General features: G+C 51.1%; 1 protein-coding gene across 1 annotated transcript in view; it reads right to left on the bottom strand.

Annotated features, from left to right (window-relative positions):
- The window catches only part of IL16 (interleukin 16), a 91,828-nt gene that overhangs the window by 16,130 nt on the left and 54,163 nt on the right, over positions 1-21,535 (bottom strand). Inside the window, exons 4-11 of the mRNA XM_032392063.1 lie at positions 18,832-18,974; positions 16,928-17,038; positions 13,886-14,000; positions 8,236-8,309; positions 7,473-7,689; positions 6,993-7,110; positions 4,886-5,018; positions 1,264-1,351 (exon numbers count right to left, since the gene is read on the bottom strand). Of these exons, the coding sequence (XP_032247954.1) occupies positions 1,264-1,351; positions 4,886-5,018; positions 6,993-7,110; positions 7,473-7,689; positions 8,236-8,309; positions 13,886-14,000; positions 16,928-17,038; positions 18,832-18,974 (999 nt within the window). The remainder of the gene's footprint in view (positions 1-1,263; positions 1,352-4,885; positions 5,019-6,992; positions 7,111-7,472; positions 7,690-8,235; positions 8,310-13,885; positions 14,001-16,927; positions 17,039-18,831; positions 18,975-21,535) is intronic.

The raw sequence follows: 21,535 nt of genomic DNA, 5'->3' as shown, positions 1-21,535 counted from the left end.
CAGTGCTCACAGGAGTGGGAACAGGCTGAGTCCCAGCCTCTTGCTCAAATTCCAGCTCATTCTGGAAGGCCAGGAAGAGAATCCTTAACCTTAGGAGAAAACCAAGATCAGCCAAGCTCACAGTTCAAATCCTCTTTAAAGAAAAAAAAAAAAATGCTTTTGCTTTATCCTGGCCATAAAATAATGCATCCTCATTAGAAAAAAACTCAGCCACAAAAAGGAAGAAACGAAAGTGAAAATTCACCTGCAGGCCTATCAGCTGGAGATAACCACTGTCGAAATTTTTGTGAGTTTCTCTGTTACATTTTCCTGAGCATAAATGCATGGTGAGTGGGTAGAGATGGTAGAACATGGCTGAAATTCCTTTCTCTGAACATTTGCAGGCAGTTTGGCCTCCTTGTCAATATTTGCACGTTGTTCTGTCATATGCTCCATGATGACGTGGCCAATGCCCAGCGGCTGAGCACTGAGCAGTTAACGCCAGGCACCAGAGTCAGCTAACCCGGTCCCCGTCCGAATGCTCTGTGCACTACATAGAGTGACTATGGGTAAGAGAGCCTCTCAGGGCCCCACCTTTTCCTTAGAAATGTGCATAAAGGGGCTCCTGCGTGGCTCACTCAGTTGAGCATCCAACTCTTGATTTTTGGCTCGGGTCATGATCTCACGGTGGTGAGAGCAGCCCTGCTCGGGGCTCTGAGCTCAGGGAGGAGTCTGCCTGTTCCTTTCTCTCCCCCTCGGCCCCTCCCCCTCTCTAAAATAAATAAATTAATTTTTAAAAAAGAAATGTGCATAAGAATTATATGTGAAGATCTGGTAAAATAATGCATGAATTAGCCCAGCTGTCTGACCTTAGAAGACCTTAAATAAAAGTTAGATATGGTATTATTAGATATTAGTTCTAAAGGGTCTATTATAATTATCTTGGGGTTGAAACCTCAAATGCGTAGGGAGGCACCTGTGCAAATGGCAACCTGGTCTAACAGGGGACGGTGAGGACTCCTGGCACATGGCGAGCCGGGAGAGTGCCTGCCCGTTGAAAAAAATTCAAAATCAGATGCTTCTGTCATCCTGTGCCTCCCGAACAAAGCGAAAATGTGAGCCAAGCTTAGCTGGTGGGCTGCTAGCTTTCAACTTTTGTCCACGTTTATCGTGCTTGTCCATGATCACTCTTATGTCCCTGAGGTCGAAGGCGAGTTAATGGCTAAACCCTAAGCTGTCTAAGAAGGCAAAGATATCCAAGTCAGAGCTCACCGTCTCCCTTACCTTCCAGACTCCACTGATGCTTCTCCTTTCCAAACTTGACGTTCTCCACAGCCTGAGCCACAGCTTCTTTGAGTTGCAGTTCAGACACCTAGGAAATACGAGTCACCTGCTCATGTAAAACAGCAGAAATGCCTTGCATTGGGCTTTGTCATCATTATGATCATCATCGACATCACTGTCCTCACCATGATCACCATGATCACCATCCCCAAAATCATCACCATCATCACCATCCCCATCATCATTTTACTGTCACAGGTCACTAATCACTTTAGATTAATAGTTAAGAGTATGACTCTTGGAACCAAACAGACTTATGTTCAAGTCCTAGTTCCTCCGCTTTCTAATTGTGTACTCTTAGAAAGTTACTTAACCTCCTGATGTTAAGTCAATTTCTTCTTCTGTACAATAACAATAATACAACCTATTTCCCAGTGAGGTCAGAGGGTTTTTAAAAAATAAACCATTTGACACCAAAAGTACAGGCAACAACAATAAAAATAGATGAATTTGACTATGTCAAAATTAAGATCTGTTCATCAAAGGACACAATCAAACAAGTGAAAAGCAACTCATGGAATGGGAGAAAATATTCATATATCTTATAAAGGATTATGATCCAGAATATATAAAGAACCCCTATAATTCAACAACAACAACAAAAACCAAACAGCCCAATTAAAAAATGGGCAAAGGACTTGAATAGACTTTTCTCCAAAGAAGACGTACAAATGGCTGGTGAGTTCGAAATCACTCCTCATTGGGGAAATGCAAATCAAAACCACAATGAGGTCCCGCCTCACACCTATAACATGACTGCTATCAAAGAAAAACAGGAAACAATAGGTGTTGATAAGGATGTGAGTGCCGCTGCTATAGAAACCAGTATGGCAGTTCCTCAAAAAATTGAAAATAGAATCATCATATGGTCCAGCAATTTCACTTCTGGACACATACCCAAAGACGATGAAAGCAAGGACTCAAGTAGATATGTGCACACCCACGTTCATAGCAGCGTTATCCACAATAGCCAAAAGTGTCCACTGACAGATAAGCGGATAAACAGACCATGGCACACACACACAGTGAGATATGCAGCCGTAACGGGGAAGGAAAGGCTGACACCTGCAACCACGTGGATGAAACCTGAAGACATTTTGCTAAGTGAAACAATTCAGTCACAAAAGGACAAGTACCGTATGATTCCACTTATATGAAGTACATAAGGTCGTCAGAACCACAGAGGCAGAAAGTAGAATGCTGGTTTCCAGGGGCTGGAAGGATGGGGAAACGGCAAGCTGTTTAGTGGACACAGAGTTTCAGCTTTACAAGACGAAAAGACATCTGGAGATGGATGGCGGTGCTGGGGCACAAGGAGGAGAATGTCCTTCATGCCACCAAACTGTACACTTAAGACGGTGAAGATGGTGAATTTATGTTGGATGTATTTTACCACAATAATAATAATAATAATAATAATAATAATAATAATAATAAATCATTTAAAGCACTGGGCACAATACCTAGCAAACAGTAAACTCTCAGTGCAGGGAGTTAGTATCAGCAGCAGTCCTGCCAGGTCAAGACCACTCCCCCATTCCAGGGTAGGAACGAGAGGCTCTGAGAGGTTAGATGGATGTCCCAGGTGTCACCGAGAGGGAGGAGCAGAGCTGGACAGGACCAGGCATTCCGCGTGCGTGCCCACTGGACTCCCCTGTCTACAGTGCCTTTGCCCCACGCCCTGGCTGTCCTTTCAAGACCTGGCTCCGTCTTCTGGGCCACTGGGACCCTGACTCCCTCACCCCCATGGCCCTCACCCCTCATGGCCTCTCTGTGTGCGTGCCCCACCCCTCCAGACAGAACCAAGGGCCACAAGGCCAGGGGCCCCAGCCTTGGTTCCACACCCAACTCTTACTCCCCTGCCCTCTCCCCACGGTGCCCAGGGCAGCAAGAGACACTGAGACTGCTTTCTTTTCTTCTGTCTCCAGAGGTTTAGACAAATTACTTGTCTGCCTTCGTAGGAAGTTTGCTTTTCTCTAGAGTGCTCATCCTTAGTGCTCACAGTGGAAGAGAGCTGGGTCTGAATCCCACTACACAAGGTGCATGTGGATCTGGCTTGTGAGTCCATCTCTGTCCTGTTTCCGTGGGGAGTTTGGAGTCTGTTAGTGAAGAGCACAGGCTTTAAAGCTTAGCTTCTTCACATACCAGCTCCACCACAAACCAAGTTCCTCTTTCCCTTCTAAGCCTTGGTTTCCTCCTCTGTGACTTGGAAGGGAGAATCACACTGACCTCAGATGGTTTTTCAACAACTAAACGCAATTTCCTATGTCACGTCTTTCAGCAAAGATGCCTGGCACGTACAAGGATTGCATAAATAGTGATGGTGAGTATCACCAGGTTCCCCAAAGGAACCTCACCAATGCCCACGGCCCCAGCTCCCGAGACTCACTCCAAACTGGACCCCACACACCAGCCATTATCAGCCCTGAATCTAACCACCTACGGACACCCCACAGGCACCTCAATCTCTTTATGCCCCACGTGAGACCATTTCCTCCCTCCCAAGCCCCCCCTCCTCCTTCTCTTCTCTATACTGCTGGTGCTGCTTCTGACCCAAAAACACCCCAGTCATCTGAGACCACCCATGCCCCAGGCTCATCAGCCAACAGTATGACCAGTTCTTCCCGAGTTGTCCCCGTGCCCCCTTCTCCATCCTCTTCTCACATCCACTGTGCAGTTTAGGTCCTCGTCATCTGTTTCCTTCCTCTTCCAGACTCCAGGCTGCACCCACCCCATCCTGTCCTCCACCCTGTCCTCCACCGCACCATCAGTGGTTAAAAAATAAAATCTGAACATATTCCATCTACAGCCACAGTCCTCTCCTAGCTCCTCACCCCCACAGAATACGACGTGAACTCTGAGCACCCCATGGAAGCCCACTATAGGGTCGCTCCAATGTCATGCCCACCTGGATCCTTGGCCTCTCCACCCAGTACCCACATGCCAGCCCCCCGAGAACAAGCCACTCTCCTATGACAGGTCCCTTCGTGACTCTACAAATGAAGTTTGTGTCCCCACTTCATGGAATGACCTTCCTCAAATTCTTTGCCTGGAACAAGCTAACTTCTGGTATTTCTTGCTTGATCCAACCTTCCTTTCTGTAGCTCTCTATTTGCAGAATACTTATCACTCCGTATTGCAATTATTTCTGTGTCTGTGTCTCTAGCAAGACCGTGAGCTTCCGAGGCAGGACTGTGTGGAAGGGCTTGTTCAGCTCTATCTGCTCAGGGCTGGACAATCACATAACGGGTCCCCACTAGATGCACGGATGAGTTGACTGATTCATGGCATCTCTAGCAGGGGTGCTGAGTCTATATTTTCCTGCCCTCGAGCTTGTAACCCAGCTGCAAGAGCTCCCCTAAGCTCATGCCAATTGTCTCTGGTGTCTAGGAGTTTGCCAGTGGACCCCTGCTGCAGACACGTGTTATTACACTCGGAACAGGGTCTTGGAAATTCAAGTCCAAACCCAACCAGCATCACCTGCTCTCATCTATGTCTTGTTCGAAGCTGAGTCCTGAAAGAGTGAGCCTGGGTGGAAGAAGATGCCCCGGTGGCGTGTTACCTGTGGGTCTGGATGACGACTGACCATGATGGGGACCGGCCCGGGACTGCAGTGACTCAGGATCGCGTAGACTTCGTTGAGCGTCATGCAGCGCACGGGGGAGTCATTGATTTCCACGATCTCATCACCGAACCTGTGAAGGCATACACAGGAAGCCGTCAGCAAGCTAACCAACATGGCTTTCAGACGCTCCCTTCCCAGAAGTCCCACTCCTGGCAGGGCTGTTCAATGAGACCTAAAAATTACACCAATAAGTAGAGTTCCTTTGCCACCCGACTGACCCTCAGAGGAGGACAGACCAAAGCATTGCCCTGCTCACCCCCTCACTGCGCAGCCACAGTGGGGGGGATGTTTCATACCCAGGGTGGGACAACGTGAACAAAGTTTAGTCTGTAATCTTCCTCCTCCTTTTCTCCTGTTAAACTATGCCTAATCAAGATTGAGGGTGTAGGTGAACCAATTTAAGCGATTAACCAATTAACCATGATTTAACCAATCACAACCGTCGGGCTTCAGCGTTCCCATCTGTAGAATGGTTAGGAGGGAAGATGGACACTTTGTGTGCTAAGAGGTAAAGAAGAAATAACTGGACTGGGGAGCAGCTGAAGTCCTTGCAAAAAGAAGTAAGGAGAGAAGGTATGGAGCGCATTCTTATTGTAAGACGGGAAGTGAGTTATGGAAAATTCAGATTTGTTCTGTTACGTAACCAGAAAAAAAAAAGTGAGGTAGAAAAGAGGGATGCTTCCATACACAGAGGATGGTGCAATCCAACCCCCTCGTCTCACAGATGGGGAAACTGAGGCACAGAGGGTGAAATAATCTCCTCAATAAGACCTAGCTTTCAGGAAGAGGCCAAACAGTAAGTATTTTAGGCTTGGCAGGCCACACTATCTCTGTCACAACCACCCAACCCTGATGCTGTAGCATGAAAACAGCAGCCACAATGCGTCAACCAATGAGTGTGGCTGTGTTTCAATAAAACTTTATTAAAAAAAAAAAAAACAAGCAGGTGGTGGGCCGCAGTTTGCTGAGCACCGGCCTGGCTGATCATCGGCATGGCAGGGATTGGAACACAGGCGTCCTGGGACTGATGTCACTGTCCCCCACACTGCGGTCTAGGCCACAGCCATATAGCCCCACATGCCAAGGAAAGCAGAGGCGTCCAGAACAATCCCGACCCAGCTGCAGGTCTGGGAGAGAGGACTCTCTGTCCGAAGGGATTAGGGCTAAGGCCGATGCTGGGACTCTCATTATGTCCCAAGCGAAAACAGCAGCTCAGCAAATCAGCCGTCACTGCCCTGCTCATGACAAAGGCAAATCCATCTCTAACTCGAAGCACCATCAAGACGCTGTCCTGAGCATGGCTTGCCCTTGCATACACTGCAATTGTAGGAAGGAAAACCTTGAAAAATATGGCAAAACTCTCCTGATGTAGCAAAACCCAAACCCAGGGAGAGAAGATACGTGAGCTGGAAGTATTACAACAAGTTAGACTGGGATAAATGTTACCGAACCCAACTCACTTACTGGAAAGAAAATTTAGATTCGGGGCTCCTCTTAGAAGTTCTTTGTAGCAAAATAAGTCTGCAATGCCTGCCAATATTTTGTTTCTGCCATCAAGAAACTGAGTTAATACTACTGATTGGCTTGGTAAGCTTCTTTTTCCATACAGGGCACATAGGCAAACCTCACCGGAGCTCCTACGGATGTCACTATAAATTCCGTATTAGTTAAATCGGAATTAAAGTGTGGTCACCTCATGTTTTCTGTTTCGGACTGGAATTCCCTGAGATGCGGCCTCTTGCACTAGGACATGCACACAGGTCCCTGAGGATCTTACTAAGATGCAGATTCCACTCCAGGAGGTCTGCTGAGAAGCCCTAGATTCTGCATTTCTAACAAACTCCCAACTGATTTCGATGCCAGTGGTCCAGGGACCACAGTCTGAAGAGCAAGGCTCTGAGCCACACTTGGGTCATTCTGAATATCTCGTCTCCAGATGAATCTCCTGGCCTTCTAAGGAATTCCTTCCCTCTGCTGTAAATCAGGGTGTTTTTGTTTTGTTTTGTTTTGTTTTGTTTTCCCGACAACAGAAATGAGGACATACCGGAGCCGTCCATCCAAATGTGCCACAGATCCGGGAGACAGCGTGTGGATGAAAATGCCGGAGATGCACTGGAAGTAGGGCACGCTGCACAGGCCAATCCCCAGACCCACGCCAGCCTCTGCCAGGGAGAGCGGGAGAGAGCACGGGGGGCTTGTGACCGAGCTTCGGAGGACCTCAGTTCTCCGGCCACAGGTAAGAGCGCAGGTGCCCGAGGGGGCACCTCCTCAGTGCGCAGTGTTATGGGTGAGACTGGGGCCTGCCTTGCTTGGTCCTATTGTACCCGCTGCACCACAACACCTGGACTGAAGGTGCGTGGAGCGTCCTGGGCTTCTGCAGACAAACAGAGGAGCGGCCACAACTTCTCGCAGACAGCACCCCGCCCTGTCCTTGGACTGCCTCCCGATGAGGAAAGTCTCGGGGACCCCTCGGGGGTGGGAGGCCCAGGCAGGGGGCGGCGGAGGAGGGGCGCTGCCACCCTACCTTTCTGCAGAGAGACCTCCACCATGACCCTGTAGTTGGGCTTGGCCGCGCTGGAGGGGGGCGCGGGGCTGCCCAGGCCGAAGGAGCTGCAGTCTTTGGTGGTACAAGTGCTGGAGCTCAGGGAGCGGCTCAGCGGGGCAGACAGGTGGCTGCTCAGGGAGTGGGGCGCCGTCAGGCGGGTTCTCACCGTGAGGGTCAGGAGCCCTTTTTTGGCTTGCTGAAAGGAAGAGATCGTGTGCTGTAGCGCTAAGCAGCTGCGTGTGCCCACACGCATGCGTCTGTATGTGCGTGCATGCATGCGTGCCCACCCGTGTGCACGCGTGTGCGTGCGTGTGCATGTGGTATAATCAACATACACCTGCGTGTCTCTGCACAGATGACACATGACGTATATTAACACATATGCATGTGTGCACACATGTGCTGGATGGATGGAGTCTCGAACTGATTACACAGAGACTTAAAAGCCTCTTCTCGTGGTTGCCTTACAAACTTCAAACAGATCTGGAAATTTGTCAACATAAATACGTTGAGCGTTTTAAAACAGTTCTACAAATCTTAAATAGTGGAAACACCCCTGATTACACTCGTATTTTCTGAGCCAGGTCTTTTTTATAACACTGTGCCCAGACCCGCACCAGCGGGGCGCCCCACGTCAAGGATCCCACAGTTTCAATTTGCAGGTTTGAGTGAAGGAGGGTCATGCTTGGTTCCTTTGCCCGAAGCCCCGGAGTCTGGCAATGTACTGATAACAAGCGGTCACCTTGAACTTCTGCAAAGCATCCTGATGTGTGAGTCCAGCCATCGATTCACCGTTGAGTTCCAGAATTTCATCCCCTGTCAGGAAAGCAGAGAGGAGTGTGGCCCGGTGAGGGGCGTCCACGCACACAGCCCGGGAGAAGACTTCCCAGCCTGGGGCTCTCCCCCTGGGGGGCAGGTGGGCAGCAGTGACCGGCCTTCTGAGGCCCTTCCTCTCTTTTGGGGGCAGATCCAGGGTCCTCGGCTGGCACACAAGGCCCGGCCTGACCTGTCCTGCCCACCTTGGGTTCAGCCCCTGCCCTCCTGCCTCCCTGACCCTCAGGCCACGTGTTCCCAGGGCTCATTCCCAGATGCCTTTCCCACAGCGTGTCTGCGTGCAGAGCTTGCTGCCCCATGTTTCGTCACCACAGTGCACTGCTCCCACCTTCTTGGCCCGCCTCTCTCAGCCCCTGATGCCTTTATTTCCCACATCCTCCACTAACTGTCACAGCACGGCCCGTGGGTGCTGACCCATGACTCCGGACTTTTTACTGCAAGCCATTCCCTCCCAGATATGCCTAATAGACTCATTTTTTCTGTATCCGGAAATCCATTTTTACAGGGACGGAAAACCCATGTCTCCCCTGCACTAAATGTATTCAACACACAAAGAAGGAGCACTCTCTCTGCATCCAGCGCCGCACTGGGCATTTCAGATGCAAGGACAGTTCCCCACACAGACTCTGGCCTGGTTGTTCGCAGGTGAGTCTGCTGCCCCCTCACTCTGGGCCCAGTGCAGATCACCCGCCCCTTCTCTCTGGTTGTTTGAAAGATGCTTTTGCCTTTGTCTTTGGTGGTCTGAAGGCCCACCGTGATGTCCTAGGGTGCTTCCTCACATGGAAGTTTCATGCCTTAAAATGATTCTGGAAAATTCTTAGCCACTGTCTAGTCTCCCCTCTTGCACGCTGCCCTTCCTTTCTAGAACTCATCTTCCCTTCGGTCCTGCTCACCCTCCATGTTTCTCTGACGCTCACCCTGTTCTCCATCGCTCTGTGCAGCCCGCTGGACCATGTCCAGCTCCCCGATTCTCCTTCCAGCGGTGTTTCATCTGCGGTTTGAGCTGGCCACTGAGCTTCTTATTTCGATGACTTGCCTTTTGCTCCCTACAAGATTTTTTTTCACCGTGTTCTGTTCTTTTTTGGTTGTTCCTATTCCCTCTTTTACCTTTTCAAAGATCTCTTTAAACATAGCAATTCTAAAAAATACAAAGATACGAATGCAAAAGGGATACATGCACCTCTATGTTTATTCACATCATTATCTACAACAGCCAAATTATGGAACCCGCCCAGATGTCCATGGACTGATGGATGGATAAAGAAGAGGTGGTGTATATATACACAATGGAATATTACTCAGCTATAAGAAGAATGAAATCCTGCCATTTGCAACAACACGAATGGAGCTAGAGAGTATGATGCTAAGTGAAATAAGTCAGTCCGAGAACGAAAATACCATATGATTTCACTCATATGTGAAATTTAGGAAACAAAATAAACAAATAAGGAGAAAAAGAGACGAACCAAGAAACAGACTCTTAACTGTAGAGAGTACACTGCTGGTCACCAACGGGGACGTGGGTGGGAGATAGGGGAGACAGGTGATGGGGATGAAGGAGTGATGAAGGAGTGAGGAGCACCCAGTGAAGCATGGAAGTGTTGAATCACTCTATCATACACCTGAAACTAATGCAACACTTTATGTTAACTGGAATTAAAATTTAAAAAGAAATTAAAAATGCATAACCAAAAATAGTAATTCTACAGTGTCTTTTAGATTGTTCTGTGATCTTGGGTTTTTGTGGGCTAATCCTCCTGTCTGTTATTCCCACTGATGCTCACTAATAAGGGATGTTTCCCCACTTCCTGTGGGGTCTTTGTGTCAAACTCCTTTTTCTGGGGCCGATTTTTCTCGGGGATTCCCGAAAACCCCAAGCTGCTGGGCAGGAGCATTTCCTTTATCTCCAGGGGCCAGCCCAAGGCTTCACTGCTTCAGGACTAGTGTTGAGGTTAGGGTCTCAGCTTGGGGCGTCCTGTAGTCAGTAGGGATATGAATGTGCCCAGGACACACATACATGATACTGGCTTGGGTCTTCCTTTGCCTGTGGGGAGACGTCTTTTCCCCACACCCAAGAACCATGGGCAAAGTGAGGTTTCCCCACTGCTTCCCTGGGGCTCGATGGCCTCTCATAGGGCAGCTTCATGCAGGTTCTCATAGGCTTCATGCAGGTTCTCAGAGGTTCCCAGGGACCCAAATCCGCATCTCCTGTCCATGTGGGCAGCTAAATCCTGGTCCTATGGGCACCAGCTCCATGGGCCCCTACATCATCAACTCCTAAGTCTGCCATACTTCAATTCAAAGTTTAGATGAGCTACTTTATCCAACACATCTATGTGCCGAAAATAAAGGGTGTAAGTGGGCTGGACACAGGATTCAAATCAGCGTCACCTGTGAAGCTGCCAGAATTAGACCCAAACTGAAAGAACCCATCCTTTTACTTAGGAGAGCCAAGTGGAGTAGAAACAGACAAATTTAAAAAATAATCAAAATATAACTAATATGTCTGAAGGAAGAATAGACGAAGAACATATTTCAGAAATGACCATTCTTTTTTCCGTCATGGACAAGAGATCGATTGATTGATTGATTGATTAAAAGCGGTGACCCTCAATGATGCTCTGGGTGCACCATCAGTTAAATGCCTTCCTCTACTTATGTTTTTAAACTGAAGCACAGTTGAGAGATCAGTTTTAGGTGTGCAACATAAGGACTCGACAATTATATACATTACAAACTGCTCACCAAGATAAGTGGGGTCGCCATCTGTCACCGCCCAAAGTCATGACAATATCATTGACTGTGTTCCCTATGCTGTACTTTTCATCCCCATGACTTCTTTATTTTACAACTGGAAGTTTGTACCTCTTGATCCCCATCACCTACTTCACTCCCCCTTCTCCTCTGGCAACCCCAGTTTGTTCTCTGAAGTCGAGTCAGTTTCTGTTTTTGTTGTTGACGTTTGTGTGCTTGCTCATTTGTTTTGTTGTTTAGATTCCACATATGAGTGAAATCCTATGGTATTTGCCTTTCTCTGTCTGACTTATTTCACTTAGAATAATACCCTCTAGGTCCATCTATATTGTCACAAATGGCAAGATTTCATTATTTTTTATGGCTGAGTAATAGTCCATTATATACATATGCGCCATATTTTTATCCATTCATCCATCGATGGACACTTGGGTTGCTTCCCTATCTTGGCTATTGTAAATAATGCTGCAGTGAACATGGGGGTTTATTTCTTGAGAAATGACCATTCTTAATGACATGATGGGCTGGACTCTCTTGTCAACCCTAACAGAACTACATAGCCCAACTCTGGGCTCTTTGGAGAGTCCTGGCCTTTCTTTGGCCATATCTGGTGGAAAGTGATTAACCTCGGTTTTGCCAAATAAATCCTACACAATCATATTTTGGGGAAGGGTTATGCAAATAAAACATCGTCAGCCTTAATCTGGGCGCCAAAATTTTGTTGCGACCAGATGTACCTCATGAACTCAAGGGCAGATTCTAAAACTTGACTTTGAAAGAGATACAACAGGTGATCTGGTCAATCATTTGAGGCTAGAATCAGGGACTATAGGTAGACTAGCTGAATGTCTTTCCCGCTGAATTTTTATGATCGCTATTAACGAAGAGAAACAAATACTCAGGGGGGATAAAGAAGCTTAACTCAAGCAGGCTTGCATTCTGTAAAGAATACAGAACACAGTACCCTTTTTCTTGCCATCTCAACTCCTCCCCCGCCTTTTATTTAAACACGGAAAAGTACAAAAGATCATCAAACACTGGCACATTCTCAAGATTCTGATTTCACTTTTCTCCCTTTGTCTCATTGATCCCTCTTCTTTACTTGCCTCTTGATTTAGCGATTCCCCTAGAACCGTGCCTCTGCCCTCCTCTCCCTCCCTTCTTCCCTCCTTCCTTCACCTGCTCTATAACTCAGGTATTTTCCAGGTGTCCAGACCCCCAAATCTACACTCAGCCCAGCTCCCTCCCTGGGCTGCAGCACAGCTCCACCTAGTGGCCGCCTACATGCCTTGCCCTGCACGCCGTGGCTGAACCCAAAGCATCCTCCTTGGCCTTCCTTGTCCCCCTCCTCTGTCACCTGGTCCTACTGCGGGTAAGTTTCCTAAGGCCAGGAGCATTTTCTCTGGCCTCCCTTCACGCCCGCCTCCAGGGAGTCTCCTCTGCACCATCCTCCTCCTAGAGAGACAGCGCAGACCCTGGAGAGCTGGAGCCTGGCTCTTTCAACAGCCTCTCTGCAGGCTGCCTGCCTCTGGTCTCCTGCCAGCCCACTTCATCCGACACCCTGCTTCCCGAATCACCTAAGAACCTGGGCATAGCTGGTCCCTCCCAAATTACAAAAACCTTCAAAGACTCCCCACTGCCCCCTCGGTAAAATCCGTATGCCTTATCTTGCATAACGCTGGTGTCAGCAAACTTGTCCTGTGAAGGGCCAGAGAGTAAATACGGTAAGCTCTGCTGGTCACGGGCCCTCTGTCACGCTACACAAGACAGCCATCGCAAGCACAAAAGCAGCTTCCGACCACGGGTAAGTGAGTGAGCCGTGCACCTGGCTGCATCCCCCTAAAGCTTTTCTGCGGGTCCTGAAATTTGAATTTTATGCAGTTTTCGCTTGCCACAAAAGAATCATAAATTCCTTTGACTTTTTTCCAGCCATTTAGAAGCATGAAAACCATTCTTTATTTGTGAGCAGCACGATGATAGTTGGCGGGCCGAATTTGGCTGGAGCTTACCAACCCTGCCCTAAACAAGTTAGGTTCTTAAAGGGGCTCAGGCTCCCAGCACAGCGTACAGAAACTGGCCTGGCGGAGAAGGGTGGGGACACTGCGAAATCGCCTCTCTCAAGCATCCCGTGTGGAATCCAGTGTCTAGCCTGCAGGGGCTGCCCTCGGCTCGGGGGCTGCCTGCCCCTGAATTTCTCCCCCTGGTTGAAATTTGGGAATGTCCTTGGGCCAAGCCTGTTGGTCCAACACTCCAAAAGTGACTTTGGGGGGCCATCGGGGTGGGGAGAAAACCCCAGCCCTCCAGGATAGGAAGACGGGAAGGGCTCTCAGGAGGCAGCTCTGCTCCCCAGGCCGCTTAACCATCAGGATGCAGGGGTTTCTCCTGGCCCCAGGAGCTGCTGGACTGTGAGCTCTTCAAAAGAGAGATCACATCTGATCATTCTCTCTATTCCTAGAGCCGAGAGCACAGTGGCCTCACAGAGAATGTTGCTCAGACGCATTAGAAGCACAAGGCCTGGTTTCCTGTGGTTGCAGGTCAGGGAGGGCAGAGGGAAGGGATGGGGTGGCAGGGGCATCAGCAACAGGGAGGGGCCCTTGGAGAAGAAGGGAAGGGACGCAGACAGCTCAGACCTCCATCCCGGGCCAGCTACAGGACCTGGACTGAGTGCAAACACCCCCAGCAAAGTGCCTGTCACCACGGTCCTGGCGGGGATAGGAGATGCATTTTGCTGTCCACTCTCTTCTATGGCCTAGCCATTCTGTCTGAATCCTCAAACCTCAGCCAGTGAGACACGGGAGATCTACCTTCCTGCAGCCTTCCGTCGGCTGCCGCCGCTCCCCCCGCAAAGATAGTTTTGACGTAAATTCCGATGGGGCCATAAATGCTGTCCTTTCCCCCAACGATGCTGAAGCCCAGGCCCTGGGGGGAGAAGAGGAGAGAGGCAGCATTAGGAGTGGTCCACGCTATTCCCTGGGCTGACGTTTGCCAAGGGCCTGCCCCAGCCCTGAGCCAAGGCCCCAGGGAGGAGACAGGTGCCCTTGGTCTCACACACCTCTGGACTTCACAAAAGAACGGGGAAAACCAGGACTTCAAGCCCAGACTGGGCTGCATGGGGTCGAGAGCTCTCCCGCGGGTCTGATGTCCTGACACAGAACCAGGGATGTGGCCCGAGATCCCCGGACGGCGCTGAGCCCTGGCTCAGCCCCTCTTGCTGGCAATTCTGTCTCCGAGCCCCGGGTTAGCCCCTTGTAAAATGATGCTCACAATCTAACTCACAGGGTTGTGTTTGAAAATTCAAGGAGATCCCAAGCAACAAAAGCCTGCGGGAATAATTATGGCAGCTTGCACTGGAGGAAGCACCCCTTCTCCTGCCAAGGGCCGTTCATTTCCCTTCTGTTTTGCATCCCACCCTCCCCTTTTTAAAGACATTGCTGTGACCCTGAGCCCCCTCTACTGGGTCATGAGCTGACAAACGCCCCAGGAGCTCACAGCACCGGCCCGTGGTCTGGTTGGAGCTCAGGGGGCCCAGGAGACGGTCCCAATGGCAGCAGAGACAAAGCCAGAGGCAGATGAGCAAGCGAAAGGTGTGAGCGATATCTGCACTGGAAGAGGAAATTCACACATGCTGGCTTGGTTTGTCGGTGACCGAGGAGCTCCCTGCTTCCCAGGAAGGCTCAGCTGGGGTCTCGATGGGCTTCCTTCTAGACTCTCAGCTCCCTGCAGGCAGTGAACAAATCCGGTGTGCCGGGGCCCGGCCTCTGGCAGGTGCTCAGGTGACGTGCGTCATGGAGCCAGGACACATGCCAGGTGGCAGCTGGGTCTTTGGGCCCAGCTTGCAGGCGTGCCGGGCAGGGGTTCACAGCTTGGCTTCTGGGCGGACCCCGTGGGCATGGCCACCATTGTAAGAGCATCGCTGCTCAGGGGCATCACCCCCGTGCCAGAGCCACGGCCGGCCCGGCACCCATCCGCAGATGCCGTAGGGAACCAGGCAGGGAAGCCCCGCGGACGTGGTACTGTTCTAGGCTTCTGGTGAGGGTGCGTGTTCCAGGTAGGAGAGACAAATGGTAGAAAAGAAGAAGGAGAGGGAGGCGTGGCTTCCGGGCTCTTCCGTGGACCCCAGCTTCTCCGGGCTGAGGTAACTCCTGCAGACTCCAAGTCTGCCCGCCCCGGTGAGAACGAGGCCCAGGAGTCGGGAAGTCTTGGGTCGTTGTCTAAGTTTGGCTGCTAACTAACCAAGCGACCCTGAGCAAGTCCTGCGTCCTCCCAGACCCTCAGTGTCCTGGGCAGGAAAAGGGAGGTGACCCCGGGGCCGTCACCACCGTTGCAAGAGGCATGCTTGCCAAGCCCTTAGCACAGTGCCTGGGTTTCCAGAGCTGCCCTGTTGCCCAAAGATTCGCCTGTGACTCTAGCTCAAGCACGTATAGAGCCTTCTAGCTCTGCTTCCTCCTCCCGAGCTCAGCCCTCGCCCCGCTCCTACTTGCCATCCTCGACCATGGGGCCTTCCTTCGGGGCACAGGTTGTGTGAGGCGGACAGTGGGAGGCCTGCCTGCGCCTGAACGCACCACCCCGCCGGGCATCCAACACCCTGCACCTGGCTCCGTCCCCCGGCCCCTGCAGGCCGGCTCGGTCAGCCCCGTGACTACATGTGATTTAGTGAACGTGCAGACACGGGGATCAATTAAACCATTTCCAGTCCTCTTTGCATGAGCTTTGGCGCCCTTTGCTTTCTTCTGAGCATTGCAAGCGATTTAAAAGCCAACTATTTTTTAAATACCTCTACCTAAATCCCAGCATCGTGATTTAGTAGTCAGAAAGCCAGGCTGTTAGGAGCAAAGTCAGCGTGGAGAGGGTTTGTCTTGTGATGAGAGGAGCAACAGGGTCTCCTCATTCATGTCTCTGCTGAGCTCCCGGGAGGGGAGGGGAGGGGAGGAGGGGAGAGAGGACCCAGGCGTGCGGGGGGCCCCTCCCCGGACCAGAAAGGAAGCAACCAGCAGGGAGCATCTTCCCCTCACACTACGCGCCCAAGTTATAGTAGGGGGATTTAAAACCAAAAACCAAAAACCCACTCTTCCACTATTTAAGCATCGGGGTTACTTCGGCTCATCTGTGAACTTTGCAGCAACTGCCCGTGTCTATTCCAGAATGTTCTGGAGGGAACACAGAGAGACATTTGGGCTGTTCCTCCACCACCTCTGCCTCGTCCTTCCTTTCAGGATTTCTCAGTCGTGCGGCAGAAATCAGTGTAGATATACAAAGTGGGTGGAGACACGTGGACCGAACGTCTGTGTCCTCCCCAAACTTCGTGTGCGAGCTGGAGCCTTTGCGAGGGGAGCAGGTCACAGTTTGGAGCCCTCGCGAGCGGATGGGTGTCCTTATGGAGAAGACCCCAGAGCGCTCCCTCGCCCCTCGCCACGTGCCCGGTGCCCACACGGACAGAAGGCCCCGTCCACCCACCAGGAAAGTTGTCCTCAACGGACACCAAATCTGCCACCACCTTAACCATGGACTTCCAGGCTCCAGAACGGTGAGAGGTGCTAGCTAAGCCGTCTCGTCCGTGTTTTTGTGATAGCAGCTTGAATGGACTTAAAGGATTTGAATTTAATCACCCAGTGAAACTCACTTCTAGGAAATGCCATGCCGAGAACAAGTCGGCTGACAGCTGCCCCGCGGTGACCTGCACAGGTCAGGCAGGCCTGGAGGCCCTCCCCAAGCCTCCCCGGGGACTTGGCGACGCTCACACTAGCAGCCGGCATCTCCAGGCCTCGCTCCGTCCTTCCCTGGACAGGACAGCTCCTTGGGGGCTGGGGTCCATCCAGCAGTTTCTGTTGGCAACGGCCCTTGCTTACCTTGGCCTGGCCCTTCATCAGCACGACGTTGGAAATGACGGAAGCCTGGAGGCCTCCCGAGGGCTGTGCGAGCTGAGCTGTGCTGAGCGACCGTGCAGGTCTCGAGGTGCCCTGCAGGAGGGAGGCGGGTGGGGAGGGGTGAGCTGACAGAACTGCCCCAGCACACACCTCAGGGGCAGGGAGAGGGCCCGGACCCCCTCTCCTGGGGGGGGGAGGGCACGACATGACCCCCGCGCGTGGTTGATGAGGCGTGGTGGGAGGCTGGTGGAGAGGGACTGGGTGGTTTCAGCCTTGCTGAGTCCTATCTCCCTGCAGACCAGCATCTGGCAGCCCCCTGAGGCCTGACCCGACGGCAGGTGCGGAGTGCATCCCAGACCACGCTGCCCCGGGGCAGTGAGTCCTATGGCCAAAGTCTCAAACAGAGGCGGGGACCCCAGCCACCCAGAATGCCCTCAGCAGACTGTGTCTGATTCAAGACACCGTGCTGAGAGCCCTCCTTGCCCCGGGCACGGAGTGGGGGGGCAAGGAACAGGGAGATTTTAAAACTCAGAGCATAAATCGCAGGGGAGGCAGACGGGTGACTTGTGCCGGAGAAGCAGAACGTGCCAGAGAGACAGACACCCCGTGTGCCGCAGGAAGCCACTCGGAGGGGGACAGTAGAGCTTGGACTATGGGTCAGAGCTGAGAATCGAGCCCCGCTGCCTTGGGTTCTTTCCCTGGCTCTGCCAAGGACCAGCTGGTGACCTTGAGGAAGTGACTTAACCATTTTCTGCCTGTCTCCTCTTATGTTAAAATCATCTGCCACTTTGAGTGTCATCTTTTCCTAACCCTGGGACCCCGATGCTCCCAGTTTGCAAATGAAAGACATACTAAGTCCACGGAAGGAAGGGAAGAGGGAAATGAAACTTGCAGGCATCTACTGGACTACCGAGTACCCTGCAGGGAGAATCAAACATCACTTGCCTACGGAGCCCTCCCTCGGAGCGCTCATGCTCTGCTGGCGGGAGGGCTGTAAGAGGACAGGCGCCCAGGACGGGCACTGGGAAAAGTGTGAGGCCCATGCAGCTGGTGGGTCAGGAGCGCTCCCAGCAGAGGTAGTGTTAGGCAGGGGTCTGAAGGACGGGGTAGGCTTTCCAGAGCTAGAGAGGAGACGAAGAGGGACAAGGTGCTATAGACCGGGGTGCAGGGTGGTGGTGGTGGCAGCCTGCGACGCTCGGCTTACACTGCCCGGGGCTTAGGGAAGCGGCAGGAGGAGGCTGGGGACACCGAGCTTCGTGTCTGCTGAGCCCCCGACCTGCCAACTGATGCCCACAGCGTGAAGGACACGCAGTGTGCAGCGCACGGGGCTGGGCTCAAATTCTGCCTGGTCCCTTAAGTTTTAGGATGTGTGAACTCAGACAGCTACTCACCTGGCCAAGCTCCTGTTTCTTCACTCTAAAATGGGGCAAATAGTACATTCATTTCTGAGCTTATGAATAGGGGCGCCATGTGTAAAGCACGTCACCGTAGCACAGGGTTAAGAGCCCAGGTTGCGGAGTCCTGAAGGTCCGACTTCAAGCCCCAGGGCCGTCTGCTACTGGCCGCGTGCACGTGCGTGCTTCCCCCACCTGTCCTGTCTACCCCCTAGAGTCAGGATGCAGGTAGAATAAAGCCAGAGCTTGGGGTCTGCTCACCGGGAATGCTCACTGCACATCAGCTCCTAACAGCATAGACGTGCCGCACGCGGGGGCGCTCAACGGGGACCGTCGGCTGTGGGCTTCTTTCTCGGCCCGGAGCTGACCACTCCCTCTAGCCAGCCCCCCCTCAGTAGTTGCATGGACACAAACCCACTAGCCGGCCCCCGCCCACCCCGCCGCTGCTGAGTCCGGGCCCCTCCCCGTCCCCCTTCTCCCCTCCATCCTTACGGCAGCCCTTCCTGCTGGACAGTCGAGCTGTTGAGAGAGAGACTTCCGGCTGCTGCAGAGGGAGTAGGGCTGCCGGTCTGTGCAAGCTGCAGATTTCTTGATCATCGGGAAATCGGTATCTCCGGCGCAGCAGGGATTAACACCTAAAGCACAAGAGGAGAAACGGAAGAAGTCACGTGCGCTCTCAACACGCAAATGTCCGCTGAGAACACCCTCAGAGCCACCCCAAAGCCACGGGCAGGCGCAGGGGGACAGCCCAGGCCGCACCAGCCCCGCCTCTGCCCCCCAGCCCCCTGCCACCAGGCAGCCCGAGAGCGGTTCCCACTCCCACCACGGAGCTGGGGTCAGCATGGACCCAGGCCCCGGGGTCTGGACAGAGCGGGTCCCCTAAGCACGGACTGGTCTGCAAATGGCTCGTGGACGTGCTCCCGCCGCAAGGAAACAGGTCAAGATTACCATCGCAAATTACACATACAGCATTGATTGAGTTCATTGAAAACGTGGTCAAGTAACTCTTGAAAGGGAAACTGTACATTGTGATGATTGTGCAATAGTAATACGACTTTGCAAGTTACGGTGAAGTTGAATTACGGAATGGAAAAATAAACAGGGAAAGAGACGAGGGGTGCAGAACACCATTTTCCAAAGGGGGGGCAACTTGGAAAATAGAGCCTCAGGTATTCCTTAATTAATGAAACCCAACTGATTAATTAATTAACATCACGTAAAGGAAACCAAATGTAGTGGGGTTAAAAATTGGAAACACTTTCCAAATCGCTGCAACATTTAGGCATACACCCAGAACAAGAAGCAGGGAACAAACAAGTGATAATAACAAAGTATAAAAAGCAGAAAAGTGAAACCAAATATTAATTGTAAAACTAACACCATTGGCCTGAACGTCTCTCCTTAAAGAGATGGCCACGTTTGCTTTCAAGATCTAACCGCACATCATTTCCAAGAGACAAAACAAACAAGCAGAAAGAATACAACGAAAGGCGGGCAGAAACTGACCACCGGTAAGCCATGCTGGACCCAACTTAAAAACACGTTTAGATTCTTGCTTCACATCAAACAGCAAACATTAATGATGGATATAGTAGGCTTTTTTAAAAAAAGGCAAATTGTTTAAAAATTAGAAACATAGGCAAATATTTAATTGCTCTCTGGATGTGGAAGAAACTTTAACATTACTAGGAAGGAAAAAAATCTATAGGTTTAATTATATAAAGATATTCTTATCTTTATGTTAAAAAAAGACTTAAAAGAAAGACGATAAACTGAAGAAAGTATGTCCCACAAATATGACAGCCAAATATTAATGTAACTAAGAGGCTTTTTATAAATTAATGCTAAAACTGATCGCCCCGAGAGAAAAATAGGTGGACTCCCCCCAAAAGAGAAAGGGATAAACAAAGGAACGTTTAAGGCAGCTGTGTAAAGAGGCTGGTTTTCGGGGCCAGCGAACCAGTCAGGTGCGAGCCCACGAGGCCCCTGAGAGGAACGAATGAAGGGCCGTGTACAAAGGGTGGACAGGGTTTAGGAAGACAGCGAAGGCATCCAGGTACCCGGGAACTGGCAGGTGCCTTCCCAGAGCCCAGTGGGTGCTGGGTCCACGGAAGGCGGGCCACCCTGACCTGGTGTCTAGTCCCAGCCAGACACAGCCTGCCAGGACCACAGCACGGAGGCAGAGGGAACGGGGAAGAAATGCTCCGGCAGCTTCTCCTCCATCCTCCAGTCTCCTGGTGGTGCTCCACGGGAAACCAGGGGGCCAGGGGCCAGGGGGCCAGGGGCCAGGGTCTGCTTGGCGTCCAGGGCACAAGCAAGGCTGGCTTCATGGGCATGCACCTGGGAAATCGCACAGAACCCCACACTTAGAGGGGCCTAGGCTTGGGCTTTAATGCCCCACTGCCTCCATTTTGAAATTCTTAATAATGTTTGAACAAGGTTCCCACACTTTCATCTTACACGGATCCCCGCAACTCGTGTAGCCGGTCCTGGGTGTGAAGAGGACCAGAAAAAAGTTGGGGGGGGCGGAGAAGAGGGGAATAGAGAAAAATCCACAGCAAATATATATTGTTAAATTTTAATATGGTGTGGGCTATGATCGAAGAAAGGTACTCATACACATTTTTGGAGTCTTAGCTACTTAAATTTGGCCGCACAGATCAAAATCTAAGGTGTAGTTGCCTTTTGAAACTCCATTTCTAGGAAATTATTCTAAAGGGGGAAATAAGCAAAAACTTATGATAAAAAAAAAAAAAGCAACTAGCAGTCCCAAAATAGGAAATGAGCTTGGCAATCATGGTTTAAAGAGTGCATCCTAAAAGAGCCAAGATGTCCATCGACAGATGAATGGATAAAGAAAAAGTGGTATATATATACAATGGAATATTATGCAGCCATCAAAAGGAATGAGATCTTGCCATTTGCAACGACGTGGATGGAACTGGAGGGTATTATGCTGAGCGAAATAAGTCAATCAGAGAAAGACATGTATCATATGACCTCACTGATATGAGGAATTCTTAATCTCAGGAAACAAACTGAGGGTTGCTGGAGTGGGGGCTGGGGTGGGAGGGATGGGATGGCTGCGTGATAGACACTGGGGAGGGTATGTGCTCTGGTAAGCGCTGTGAATTGTGCAAGACTGTTGAATCTCAGATCTGTACCTCTGAAACAAATAATGCAATATATGTTAAGA

Source organism: Phoca vitulina, unplaced genomic scaffold, assembly GCF_004348235.1.
Source record: "Phoca vitulina isolate PV1807 unplaced genomic scaffold, GSC_HSeal_1.0 scaffold65, whole genome shotgun sequence".
In the NCBI taxonomy this organism is placed as follows: Eukaryota; Metazoa; Chordata; class Mammalia; order Carnivora; family Phocidae; genus Phoca; species Phoca vitulina.
This window is presented reverse-complemented; position numbering and strand designations above follow the sequence as displayed.